Source organism: Pleurodeles waltl, chromosome 6 (genome assembly GCF_031143425.1).
Source record: "Pleurodeles waltl isolate 20211129_DDA chromosome 6, aPleWal1.hap1.20221129, whole genome shotgun sequence".
Classification (NCBI taxonomy): Eukaryota; Metazoa; Chordata; class Amphibia; order Caudata; family Salamandridae; genus Pleurodeles; species Pleurodeles waltl.
The window spans coordinates 663,388,364-663,401,012 of NC_090445.1; the positions used below are offsets into that span (position 1 = coordinate 663,388,364).

At 42.8% G+C, this 12,649-nt stretch overlaps 1 protein-coding gene across 7 annotated transcripts in view; it reads right to left on the bottom strand.

Annotated features, from left to right (window-relative positions):
* Positions 1–12,649, bottom strand: part of ZNF219 (zinc finger protein 219) — a 259,158-nt gene that overhangs the window by 115,639 nt on the left and 130,870 nt on the right. For all 7 annotated transcript variants that reach the window (XM_069239042.1, XM_069239041.1, XM_069239045.1 and 4 more), the window contains exon 3: positions 9,160–11,563. In XM_069239042.1, the coding sequence (XP_069095143.1) occupies positions 9,160–11,563 (2,404 nt within the window). The remainder of the gene's footprint in view (positions 1–9,159; positions 11,564–12,649) is intronic.

Genomic DNA, 12,649 nt, shown 5'->3' on the forward strand with positions numbered 1-12,649 from the left:
CCACAGGTATACTGGCTGCAGCATAGTCACACTTCACATATCACATTTAGTGAATGACCCTGTAACCAACAGAAGCCCATAAGGATGAACATACATACAATGACACTAAATAGGGGTTCAGTAAGGAAAATGCTACTTACCCAGTAGACATCTGTTTGTGGCATGTAGTGCTGTAGATTCACATGCTTTGCACCAGTCCGCAATCTAGTGCTGTGCTCGGAGTGTTGCACATTTTTTTTCTTCAAAGAATATTTTAGACGCACAAGATCGAGTGAGTCCTCCTCGTTGTGATACTGCGCATGGGCATTGAGTCCTTTGTTAGATGGTTTTCCCGCAGGCGGGTGAAGTAAAGAATTTATATATATGTATAAGTAGATAGTAATTAAAAGATGTATGTGCAATGTATGTACATAGTTACAATATGGTGTACTACAGCGACCACAGGCTTCTGGGTAGGAAGGAGGGCTCATGTGAATCGACAGCACTACATGCCATGAACAGATGTCTACTGGGTAAGTAACATTTTCCGTTCTATGGCATGTCTAGCTGTAGATACACATGCTTTGCAAAGACTGCAAAGCAGTCCCCTCTGAAATAAGTGGTGGCTAGCCTGCAGGAGTTGGGAGTAGATTGAAATAATGAAATATGCCAATGGGGAGAGATGTTAGGGGAAAAGAAGCGCTCCCAACAATCCCCTAGAAAGAGTAAAAAAGAATATAATGATTTACAAAAATGGTACTCCCGGCCTCGGAGGAATCTCCCCTACCCACACAACTGTGAAAACACAGATATACAAAGTAAACAATGGAGACCTAGGCACTCATAAATACATCAATTTTGTGTAGAAAACACTCTGGCGGACAATACAAATTAATTATAACATTAATTATACATCCATTAGAAATCTGAAAATTAACACAATCCAACAAAAAATCATGTTGAGTGACGAATCCATCCTTTAATGTGACACTGAAACAGCCAACACGTGTTTCGTCATGGGAGTAGGTACTCCCCGTGACTTTCTCAAGGCTGAAAAAAATATCAAAAGTACGATATATATATATATATATATATATATCCAAATGAAATTCACAATACATTCATTACATAAATTCCGTTGCTAATATCAATTAGCATAACAAAAATAGCAGTTGCCAACTCTTCATTATTATATTTATACAATCAAAATCTAATCAGAGACTGCTTATTAAGTATATTATAGCATAAAGGTTTACCATATGGATCAATATTGTCACAATCCAGTATGAAAAGCGAGAAAGGGAAAACCAAGGCACCACCCACAAATATCCAATAATAGTAATGATAATATATATTATATTCCAATCATAATAAATGTGATCAAACTCAGTGAGTTACCCGTAAAAATACAACCAATCCACAAGTAACCAGTGACCCTTATCCCAAAACGGTGCAAAACCAGAGTGCATCTAGTGTATAACAAGAACCACAAAAAGTTTTTGAATGGTGACCACCAAAGCACATTATGTCATACCTCAATCGATTACAATGCGTGAAAAATCAGTACTTCTAACTTCTTAGAAACATTGCCAACATCCACTCTGTAAGCAGAACGTGCAAAAAGTGTGAGGTACAACAGGTGGCAGAAAACTATCAGGGCCAAGTGCTCCACCGAATTCTAATAATGAACACCTACCCGCTCATGGCCATCTAGCCATAGCTGCATAAAAAGGTAAAAGAGTATCCACGACGCCTCTAATGATAAAGATAGTATAGAAAAGCCGATTAGCATAGTACTGTATTCAAGATAGCTCATAATATCAAGTATACTATCGGCATAGAAAACAATACGTCTTGGTCTCTTACCCGATTCCAAAGTGCCGACATGTATATAGACCGGAGCTGAGATTGCCAGCTCCGATCACCAGAACTTCAAAGAAACCTGTCTGCATTAAGCTGCCTCCTTATAAGTCCGCCCCTTAATCGGCGCGCGAAACACTGAAAAGCGCGACCGTACGTGTCCTAGTACACGTCTCAAATGACCGACATCTCGCGGGCGCCATCTTAGTGGGAGAAAGACTATCACTGAACACTCCCCAGCTAATCTGTAGCTAATGAATTTGCGGCCGCTGTACTATACCATATGTTAGTAGAGAAAGACAATCCAAACAAAATTAATATAAAAATTATAAGATAGAGCACTTCAAAAAAACGAAAAAAAATTATAAAAATCGTCACTATACTACTCATGCTGCAAGAATCTGCCAGAAGGTGATTACCTCCTAATATATATCTGACCCTTACATATATCCTATATTAATAATATATCTATGCCTAAGAACAAAAAATGCTCGTGCCTTGGCCCCTATCTCACAAGTCAGACCACATTTACATACTATCATATATATGATGAAGCAACTATCACATGTGATGTGGGAGGTAATAGAGAATTTATCTCCCATCAGACTGTCAAAATAAGAGATACCGGATTTGCTGAGTTTGCACATCCCACACCGGCCACATTTAAAGAACCCCTTGTTGCGAGTAGTAAGCCAATTGTCCTGTGGAGATATCCTAGGGTGACTTGGACATAAAATGTTCTTTAGGGTTCTACCCCTACGAAAAGTGAAGATAGGTGAATTAGATATCTGATCCTTGAGAGTTGTATCTGCCTTAAGTATATGCCAATATTTCCTCATACAGGTCCGTAAGGCCATTGAGGCAGGAGTATAGTCAACTACACACCTGATATGTTTGTCTGATACTTTGTTTCTATGTTTTAAAGTATCGGCCCTGGATACACAACTAATTTTACTGCATGCTTTCTCCGAAATCCCAACAGGATACCCCCGTGATTTAAACCTGGCTGACATGTCTCGAACATTATCAATGAAGTCCGCTTCCACACTACAATTTCTTCTAGCACGTATCATTTCCCCATAGGGAATAGAAAAGATTTGTCACTCAACATGATTTTTTGTTGGATTTTCAGATTTCTAATGGATGTATAATAGATTGAAATAATGTCCTAAGGACTGCTTGGCCAACATTTGCTTGTTGACGAGCTAGAACATCTACACAGTAGTGTTTGGTAAATATGTGGTGTAGACCAAATAGCAGCTTTATAAATATCTGCTATTGGAATGTTTCCTAAAAAGGCCATAGAGGCACCTTTTTTCCTGGTAGTGTGTGCTCTAGGAGCTACTGGTAGCTGTCTTTTAGCTTTAAGATAACAAGTTTAGATACATTTCACTATCAATCTAGCTAATCCATTCTTCAAAATTGAATTATCCTTGTGAGGCATTTAAAAAGCTACAAATAGGCGTTTGTGTTTCTAAAGCTTTTTGTCCTGTCGATGTAATACATGAAAGCTCATAACATCCAGTATATGGAGAGCTCTTTCAGCGACTGAGTCTGGCTGTGGGAAGAAGACTAGCAACTCCACTAATTGATTAATATGAAATGGTGAAACTACCTTAGGTAGGAATTTCGGAATTGTTCCAAGTACTATTTTGTCTTTATGTATTTGGAAGAAGGGTTCCGCTAAAGTGAACGGTTGTATTTCAGTAACTCTTCTTAAAGAAGTTATAGATACTAAAAAAGCAACCTTCCATGAAAGGAATTGTAAAGAGCAGGAGTGCATGGGTTCAAATGGTGGACCCATAAATCTGGTCGGTACAATGTTAAGGTTCTATACAGGAGCTGGAGTAACTCTGGGTGGAGAAACTCTTAAGGCCTTCCATAAATGCCTTAGTCACAGGAATTCGAAATAAAGAGACATGTTGTTTGTTTTGGAGGTAAGCAGCAATGGCTGCTAAATGAAGTCTAATAGAAGAGTATGCTAGATTTGCCTTTTGCAAATGAAGCAAATAACAGACAATGCCTTGTACTGATAGTTTAAGTGGATTAATATTTTTAGGTTGACAATATAAAAAATGTTTACACTTATCAGCATAACACTGTCGACGTGTAGGTCTGCGTGGTTCTTTAAGTATGTCCGTACATTCACAGAAGGTTGTAAATAGCCGAACTGTATGACTGCAGCAGCCATATCGCAAGATTGAGTACTTCGGGGTTTGGATGTCTGATTTGACTTTATTTTATTTTTATTTTTATGTCAAAATGTCTGATCGGTTTGAAAGTTTGGGATGTTGGACAGACAGCTCCAACAGCGTTGTGTACAAAGGCTGACCTTCCCATGTGGGGGCTACAAGGTTCATGGTTAGTGATGTTTCTTTCAATTTGCGTATTAGAAATGGTATGAGTGGGAGTGGCAGCAAAGAGTAAGCAAATCCCTGACCAATTCATCTACAGAGCACTGCCCTTGGACAGAGGGAGAGGGTATCTGGAGGTGAAGTTTTGGCATTTTTAGATTTTTGCAGTGGAGAAGAGATCTATTTCTGGTGTTCCCCACAATTCAAAGTATTTGTGAAGTACTTTTGGTTTAATTTCCCCATTAATGGACTTGTCGTTGTGTCCTGCTTTACAGGTCTGCTAACTGATTGTCCATTCCTGGGAAATATTCTGCCAGTTATTGAATGTGATTGTGAAACATCCACTTCCAAATTATCTGAGCTAGAAGGGACAACTGAGATGAGTGACCCACCCTCAACCCCCCAGTTTTTGCAGATAATATATTGTTGTCCGTACAGACTAACACTACCTTGTGTGAGATTTGTGTAAGGAATGCATTGAGTGCTAGAAAGACTGCTAGCAGTTCCAAATAATTGATGTGATAAGTCTATTGAATGGGATCCCATTTCCACTGTATGGTGAGGTTGTTGAGGTGAGCCCCCTAACCTGTCTGTGATGTATCTGTTGTGAGAATGGTCCGAGGCACAGGGTCCTGAAAGGGCTGCCCTTTGAAAGGTTGGTGGGGTTCCACCTCTGCAGAGAGCAGTGAGTCTGGCGGTCCACCAGCACTAGATCCTGAAAATGACCCTGTGACTGAGAACACTGTTGAGACAGGCACTGTTGCAGTGACATATGTGTCGGCTATCACGGGGAACTATAGCTATGCAGGAGGCCAACATTCCCAACAGTTGCATCACTAGCTTCACTTTGTAAGTTGATTCTCCTGTAAGTGAGATGAGATTTTGAAAAGCTTGAATCCTTATCAGGTTTGGATATGCTAATGCTGACTGAGTGTTCAGAATTGCTCCCAGATAAGGCTGTATTTGTGAGGGTTGAAGATGTGATTTGAGGTCATTTATTGTGAAGCCAAAATTGTGTTGAAGATTTATTGTGTACTGAGTGTGTTGCTGCATGTTTGAATGGTATTGGCTTTTAGGAGCCAATCGTCTAGATGTGGGAAAACATGTATTCTGAGAAATGCTGCTATTACTGCCAAGCATTTTGTGAATACTCTTGGGGCTGTTCTCACCCCGAATGGTAGTACCTTGAATTGGTAATCCTTTCCTGCAATGACAAATCGTAGATATTTGCAGTGTGCTTGATGTATGGGAATATGGAATAAGCATCTTTGAGATCTAATGCCGCCATGTACTTTCCTTGCTGTAATAGAGAAATAACATCTTGCAGAGTAACCATTTGAAAATGCTCTGAAAGTATGTATAGATTGAGAGGCCGGAGATCTAAAATTGGTCTTAACGAACTGTCCTTTTTGGGTATGAGGAAGTAAAGTGAACATACTCCTAGCCCTTGTTGGGATGTAGGCACTGGTTCTATAGCCCCTTTGAGAAGAAGGGTATGTAACTCCCCTTTTAACAGAGTAAGATGGGTGTGAGAGAGATTTGTGGAAACAAGGAGGAATGTTTGGTGGAGTGGAAATGAGTTCTAGACAATAGCCATATTGGATAATTGATAGAAGCCACTGATCTATGGTAATGTTGTACCATTGTGGATACAAATTTACTAGTCTTCCTGCCACAGGAGATTTATGCGCTTTGGTGATTTGTAAAAAGTCACTGTTTTGTTGAGGTGGAGGAACCTCTAGAGGCAGATGTTTTACCTCTTCCTCTATTGTTTGAGCCTCTGTATGAACATCCAAATGAACCTCTACTGTAGAAGTGTGATCCCCAGTTTTTGTTGCGAGGTAGATGACTCCGTGGAGGATGGGTTGAAACCACCTCTAAATTGTGGCTTACAAAAAGTGCCTCTAGTGAGTGTGGTATATAGTGCACCCATAGCATTAGTTGTTTCAGAGTCTTTTTTAAGTTTCTCTATGGTGGTATGCACCACTGACACAAATAAATGCTCTTTGTCAAAAGGCATATTTAAATACACCTTGCTGTATTTCAGGTTTAAAACCTGAACACATCAACCATGCATGTCTCCTTATTACTATGCTAGTGTTGACCCCCTTGCTGCTGTATCAGCTGCATACGTAGGGCATCTGATTGCATAGTTTGAAATAGCCTGTCGCTCTGCTACTATTTCCTGCCCTTTCTTCCGATGTTCCGGTGGAAGATATTGCAATAGCTTATCCATTTCATCCCAGTGGACTCTATTGTACCTCACCAGCAGCGCCTGAGAATTTCCAATCCTCCAGTCATTAACAGCCTGAGCAGCCACTCTTTTGCCTACTACGTCTGATTTCTTACTCTTTGTCTGGAGGAGGAGCATCTCCTGTAGACTGTCTACTGGCCCGTTTTTGTGACGCACTTACTACTATGGGGTCACCCGGTAATTGTGTTTTGATGAAAGTTGGATCAGAGGGTGCAGCTTTGATTTTTTTATTTTTTTTTAAATCAACCCTAGGTGTGATGATCGCTGCCTTGATGGGTTCCTTGAATAGGTCAGCGGTATTTCTAACTATTCCTGGGAGCATAGGGAGACACTGGGACTCTGCATGTAGTTGTTCAAGTATTAAACAAGAAGTCCTCTTCAATTGGATCCGTATGTAACATTGTAGTACACAGCTGTTCTAGCTATCACTTGATTAGAAGCAGTGGTATATATAAATCTGGGTCATTAGCCAAAATGGGTGCAGGATTATAGCGATCCCACAGGTCTACATGCTGTTGAACATCACTTAAGGCATCCCTATGAGGTTATACTGATGTCTGTGGAGAGATTTGTGTGGAATACGTAGGTCATGGTGGAGATGGTGGGACAGAAGGAAGTAAAGGAGAATGTGGTGGTGAAGGCGGAGGTTGTTCTGTAGCCTTTTCCTTCTAGACTTTCTTAGGTGGAGGACCAATGTCCTAAGTCTCTTCAAATGTGAGTTTCCTTTTAATTGGCACAGGAGGAGAGGCTATGATCCTTCTTGTTCCTTTTTGTATCTGATGTTTGCGCTGCTTAGCATCCATTGCTTCAAGTATAGTTTCTATAGAAGATGAATCCTCAGTAACTGCAGAATGTTTAGTGATGGCAGTTATCAATTCCGAAGGTTTGGACACCGAATGTTGGACTCGAACCGAAATTGTCAGCTCTGAAAATTATGTCAATTTTTTCAGCTCCAAAGTAGAAATGTCAGTTTTTTGGCTAGCTACTGAAACAGATGTAGCCGTCTGGTCGGTGCTGAATGCATTTTGAAGGTTGGTCATCTGAATGCATTTTTTGTCTCCGACAATGCCCGAGGGCAGTGGAGGACCGATGACCAACGTAAGAGTCTTTAAAATCTTTGTTTGGTGATATGGGGCTGATGTACTCATGTACTGCGCTGGTGGGATGGATTGGCTCTTGACAGCAGAGTCTCAATCCAAGTCAGAGTCTCTAATGGAGAAGGCTGTGTGTTGTCCTACTTCTTCCTGCGCTTGTTCTTCTCCAAAGATGTTGGGTGCGTCTTCTGTTGACTTGGATGCAATTTCTAGTCGACGCGCTCTTCGGTCCTAGAGAGTCTTCTTTGATTGAAAAGATCTACATGCATCACAGGTCTCTTCTGTGTTCCTGAAACAGACATAGATTACACACCAAGTGTTGGTCGGTGTAGGAAAACTTGGAGTGAAACAGAGGACAGAACCGAAATGGAGTTTGTTCCATGAGCCTATCATTCTTCGACTAAAGTTTTTCGAAGTAGGCCCAAAAAGGGTGTGGACGTCCCCAAGGGCATCGAATCAGCCCAGACTATTTAAATTGGATCGACTATAAAATATAGAAAATCTGATCGAAGACTATACCAAGGTTAAAAGAAAGTTAGAATAAAGTTCAGAAGATACCAAAATGAGATTCAACGGATCGAGAGGAAACACGTTTGAACCAGACGGCGGAGCGAAAACAATCTAGCAAAGGACTTGATGCTCATGTGCAGTATCACAGAAAAGGAGTCACTTGATCTTGTGACTCGAAAATATTCTTCTAAGAAAAACAACTTGTAGCACTCCGAGTCAACACTAGATGGTCGACTTATGCAAAGCATGTGCATCTATAGCTACACATGCCATTGAACACTATTTTCCTAAAAATCTGATGTGGATCCGGCCCCTCTGGATCCATGTTAGATACATTTCCCAACATAATAGACTGAGGTTGGTAGGGGATCACCTATGCATTCACATTCTCTCGTACTTTCAATACCAAAGTCTTGCCTGGCTTTAGAAAATATGCCAATGGTCTCCACTGAAGTTCATGATATGTAACTTCTTTTCACACACATTCACCAAAGATGTACTGAAATCATGAGTGGAGTTTCAATATTTGGCGGGTCAATAACTTTAGATTTGGGACCTTATTTAAAAAATAAGAGGTGTGGACATCTGCCAAAAAGTGGTAGATGTTCCGTTTTTATATTTAGAGTGCCAATGACATAAACTTACTCTTAATATGGTGGATGGGACATTTGTCACTTTTTGGAGGATGTCTGCATCGGCGGCTGTTAAATTCTTACTCAACCAAACTTAAAGCATGTTGCACTTTTCCTTCCTACACAACAACTTTTGCCAGGTGAAACCTAGCAGAGTTTGAGCAGGGACGCACTGCAATGTTACAGGCTTTCCAGTTTATAAGAGATGAACACGTGCAGTATTTCAGAGATGAACTCTGAATGGGCAAATAGTACTGCACCTGAAAAATTCCACAGCCCATATTTACCACATTCAGTATTAACGCCCAAAATAGTTTGTGGAGTTTTCCCAAGAAAGTGCTTGGTGGGCTTGTTAGACAAGGACTTTATGATTTACTGATAGAGGACATTTAGCAACACACAAGGATTTCTGAACGTGGAGGTCCTCAAAATACAGGATCATCAAAAAATTGTGCTTACAGAATTGTTCAATTTACCTTGATATGTAGAAACTGCCATCCCGGATGAACCACCAGCAGCCACAACCTTCCCACTGGAGGGGGAGCCGTCTGAGAGCCGGAGGCCAGAGGTGCTAGTAAGCGACTCTAGATTCCCAACTGTCCTACCCCTGTTCCACTCCTTGTCATCATTCATGTGACTCCGGGCATGGACCGCCATCTGTTGGTAAGTGCTAAAAGTCCTGCTGCACTCTGGGCATCGGTATCCGGAGGCCCCTCGGTCCCCACTCTCCAGTGGTTCCTGCCTCTCTGCCCCTACAGGAGACAGCAGTGCTTCCTTTGCCCGAAGAGCCTGCATCTGGTTCTTTATCCCCTGCTTCTGTGTCCCCCGTGCACTAGCCATCATGCCACCACCGTTCCAGCATGGCTCTAGGTCTGCTGCTGACCCCACCAGCTGCCAGCCCTGCATGTGGCTATCCTGTGAGATTTCTACTGCTCGAGCTGTGGCTTGCAGACGTTCTGTGCAGCTCCCATCTGCTGGTGTCTGTAGGTTAAGATACCCCAAAAAGGAATTCTTATCTGTAGGTGCCAGCAACTTCCCACGTCCATGCTTTTTCTCCTCCTTGGATGGCCGGTTGGCAGAGAGCAAGAACGTGGAGTAGAAAGCATTGTATCCCAATAGCCCTAGATCCTTCTTAGGCTTGGTGCTAGTGGCAGTCCCTGGAGGCTTCTCCACCTTCAGGCCCAGTTTGCTCAGATGGACCTTCATGTGATTTTTCAGAAACCAGGGTTCCTTAAAGCAGCGGCCGCACACCTGGCACTTATGATCAAATGAGTCCTTGTGTTTACGCATGTGCCCTTTTAGGAACCAAGACTGCGTGAAAGCCTGGCCACAAACCTCACAGCGGAAAGCTGCCACAGGGGGCTGGGCAGGTGCAACTTTTTCCACTACTGCTGGGAGTGGAGGAGGAGGAGCTGGTGCCGGCTCTGGAAGGCTGACCACATGCACTTTCTCCACGTGCTCTACTAGCTCATCCTCCTGGGCTGCAGCAAAGTCACATAACGTACACTTGTAAGGTTTGTGAAGGATGTGGACATGCTTCTCCAGCTCACAAGCCTTCCGGAACTTGCCTTTGCAAAATGGGCAGCGGAAGCCTGGTGCTGGGGTGCAAGGTGGAGGAGGTGGAACCGGAGGGGCCTCTTCATCTTCTGGGGCAAGCAAGGGGGCACTTGCATTTTTCAGCATGGAGCTTGAATGAGGGGACTCCAACTTGCGTGGGGAGACTGATGTGGGTGCTTCTTCCTCCGGAGGTGTATCCGCAGTGACCAGGGTCAAAGGGTGGTTCCATTTTCCCTGTATATCCCTTGTTTGGCGCTCCCGCAACAATGCCCGCTCCTCTAGTTCCAGCAGCAGGCGGTTCTCCTCACTCAGCCGTCCCAGCACCTGACCCTCTGCTCCGAGTCTGTGTATTCTTAAGTGGATTTTCAGATTTCCTTTCTGGGCAGCCCTGTGCCCACAGTATGGGCACTTGAAAGGTTTCTCTCCAGTATGAATACGCATATGTAGTGACAGGATGCTGTTGAAGCGAAATCGTTTGCCGCAGATTGTGCAAGGGTACTTTTGACCATGCTCCCCAGCACCACCAAACTCAGAACCCAGCCCTAGCAACTGCCCATTGAAGTACTGTTGCAGGTCTAGCTCTCCATTGAAGGCCAGCTCCTGGAGCCGCTCATCATCGAAGGGGGACAAAGGCTCACTGAGCTCATTCTCTGGCCAGGTCTCTGAACTGTCTGGGTCTGGAGAGTCTTGGGGAGATGGAGAAGCTGCTGCAGGAGGAGGAGACACAGAGGCAGCAAATGGGGGTGAAGACGAAGATGAGGAAACTGGAGGCAGCAGAGGAGAGGTGGATTTCTGAGGGTGAAGAAGAGATAAAGAATTTGAATGATGAAAAAGGGAATCAACCGGAGAGCAGTCAGGGTGACTCTGGGGGGCAGAAACGTCCATCTGGTGTTCAAGGGAAGGAAGCCCCTTTAAAGGTGGAGAAGAGTCTGGCAAAGAACATGATACTAGTGTTTCTGGTTGACAACAGGGCACATTAGGATCAAACTCATCACAAGTTGAAGTGGACTCATTCTGAAGCTGCGAAGGAGGAGAATCCAACCCAAGATCTGAAGGAACACCCAACTGGAGGCAGTGAGATGGGGAATCCGCCCCAAGTCCAGTCTTAGGCTGAAGAGATGCACTTGGGATATTTTCTTGAATATCCGAGGGAACATCCTGCAGCAAGCTGGGCAACTGAGAACTCTCTTGGGGACAGGGACAAGATTCCATCTGGAAACCAGTGAAGGCATCCAATGGACCACTGATCCTAGGATCTTCTGGTTGAAGGCCAGTGAATGGAAGAGAAATGCCAACTGGGCTTGAAGACCGGTGATCCATGTCCTGTGGAGAGAGAGAGAGAGAGAGAGGATACTGAATGAGAGGCAAAGGCCAAACCTTTGTGTACAACAGACCGAAATCTGCCAGTTAAAGCAGTTGGAAACAAAAGTAGGATTAGTGCTTACAAGAATTGTTCCATCTTTAGGTCTTAGACCATGCACTAAACCTTCCAAACACACTGCTTGTTTGCTCACCTATCATTAACTCACCAACGCATTAGAGATGTCCACTCCTGCTTATTCCAAGCTAGTACCTTCCAAAAAAATTCTGCTTTAACTTACATTCCTTATAAAGTGAGTACTGTAAATTTTCTCATCTCATTATGACTTTCTCATTTTACTTCAACCTACCTTCACTGCTTATCCAGAAACTACAAATAGGGACTTTCAGATACCTGTTGGAACCTAGAGTACCAGGTTTCTGAATGACAGCTTGCTCAGCAGCCCTTAGCCATATTCCCAATCATGGCTCAACATGTGCAAGGTTCCTCTACCACAACTGTCTACCTTGTGTTAATAATAGCTCTCTTGGGCCTATAGACAGTATTCATTTATTATTCATTTTAGTTTGACCTTTGCAGGGATGTCCATCATCCATAGGATTAAAAAAAAAGGAGTTAAGATTTTGCTTATTGCCAATAGTCATTGAATGCACTAGCCTTTTTCAAACCTTGTGAGTGAATTTGGGAATGTGTGTCATTGTATAGAGCACTGCTCTTGCCGATTCAACAGGGCTTTTACTTTGACACTGTAGAGTCAATCAGTTGACCTTTCCAAATTGGTGATAAAGAGGGCTTATAGGCTGGATGCCAATCACCAATAAGTCACATAAAAACAGCGTGTTCAGCTCAAGAGATACCTGGTAATAGTAGTTAACTGTATTATGTATGTAAAATGAACATATACTCTTCTAGAAAAGCTCTACCACGTCACCTCAATTCTCAGTTGCAGAACAGTCTTCAATCATATTACTAGAATAACCCCTTCTGTCCCAACTGGATCCCCACTGCCCTATCGAAAGCTTTCAGACAAGTGACTTCAATCTTGATCTGCAGACCCCTCTATTCAATTCCTGGTAAGAGTGGTTCTT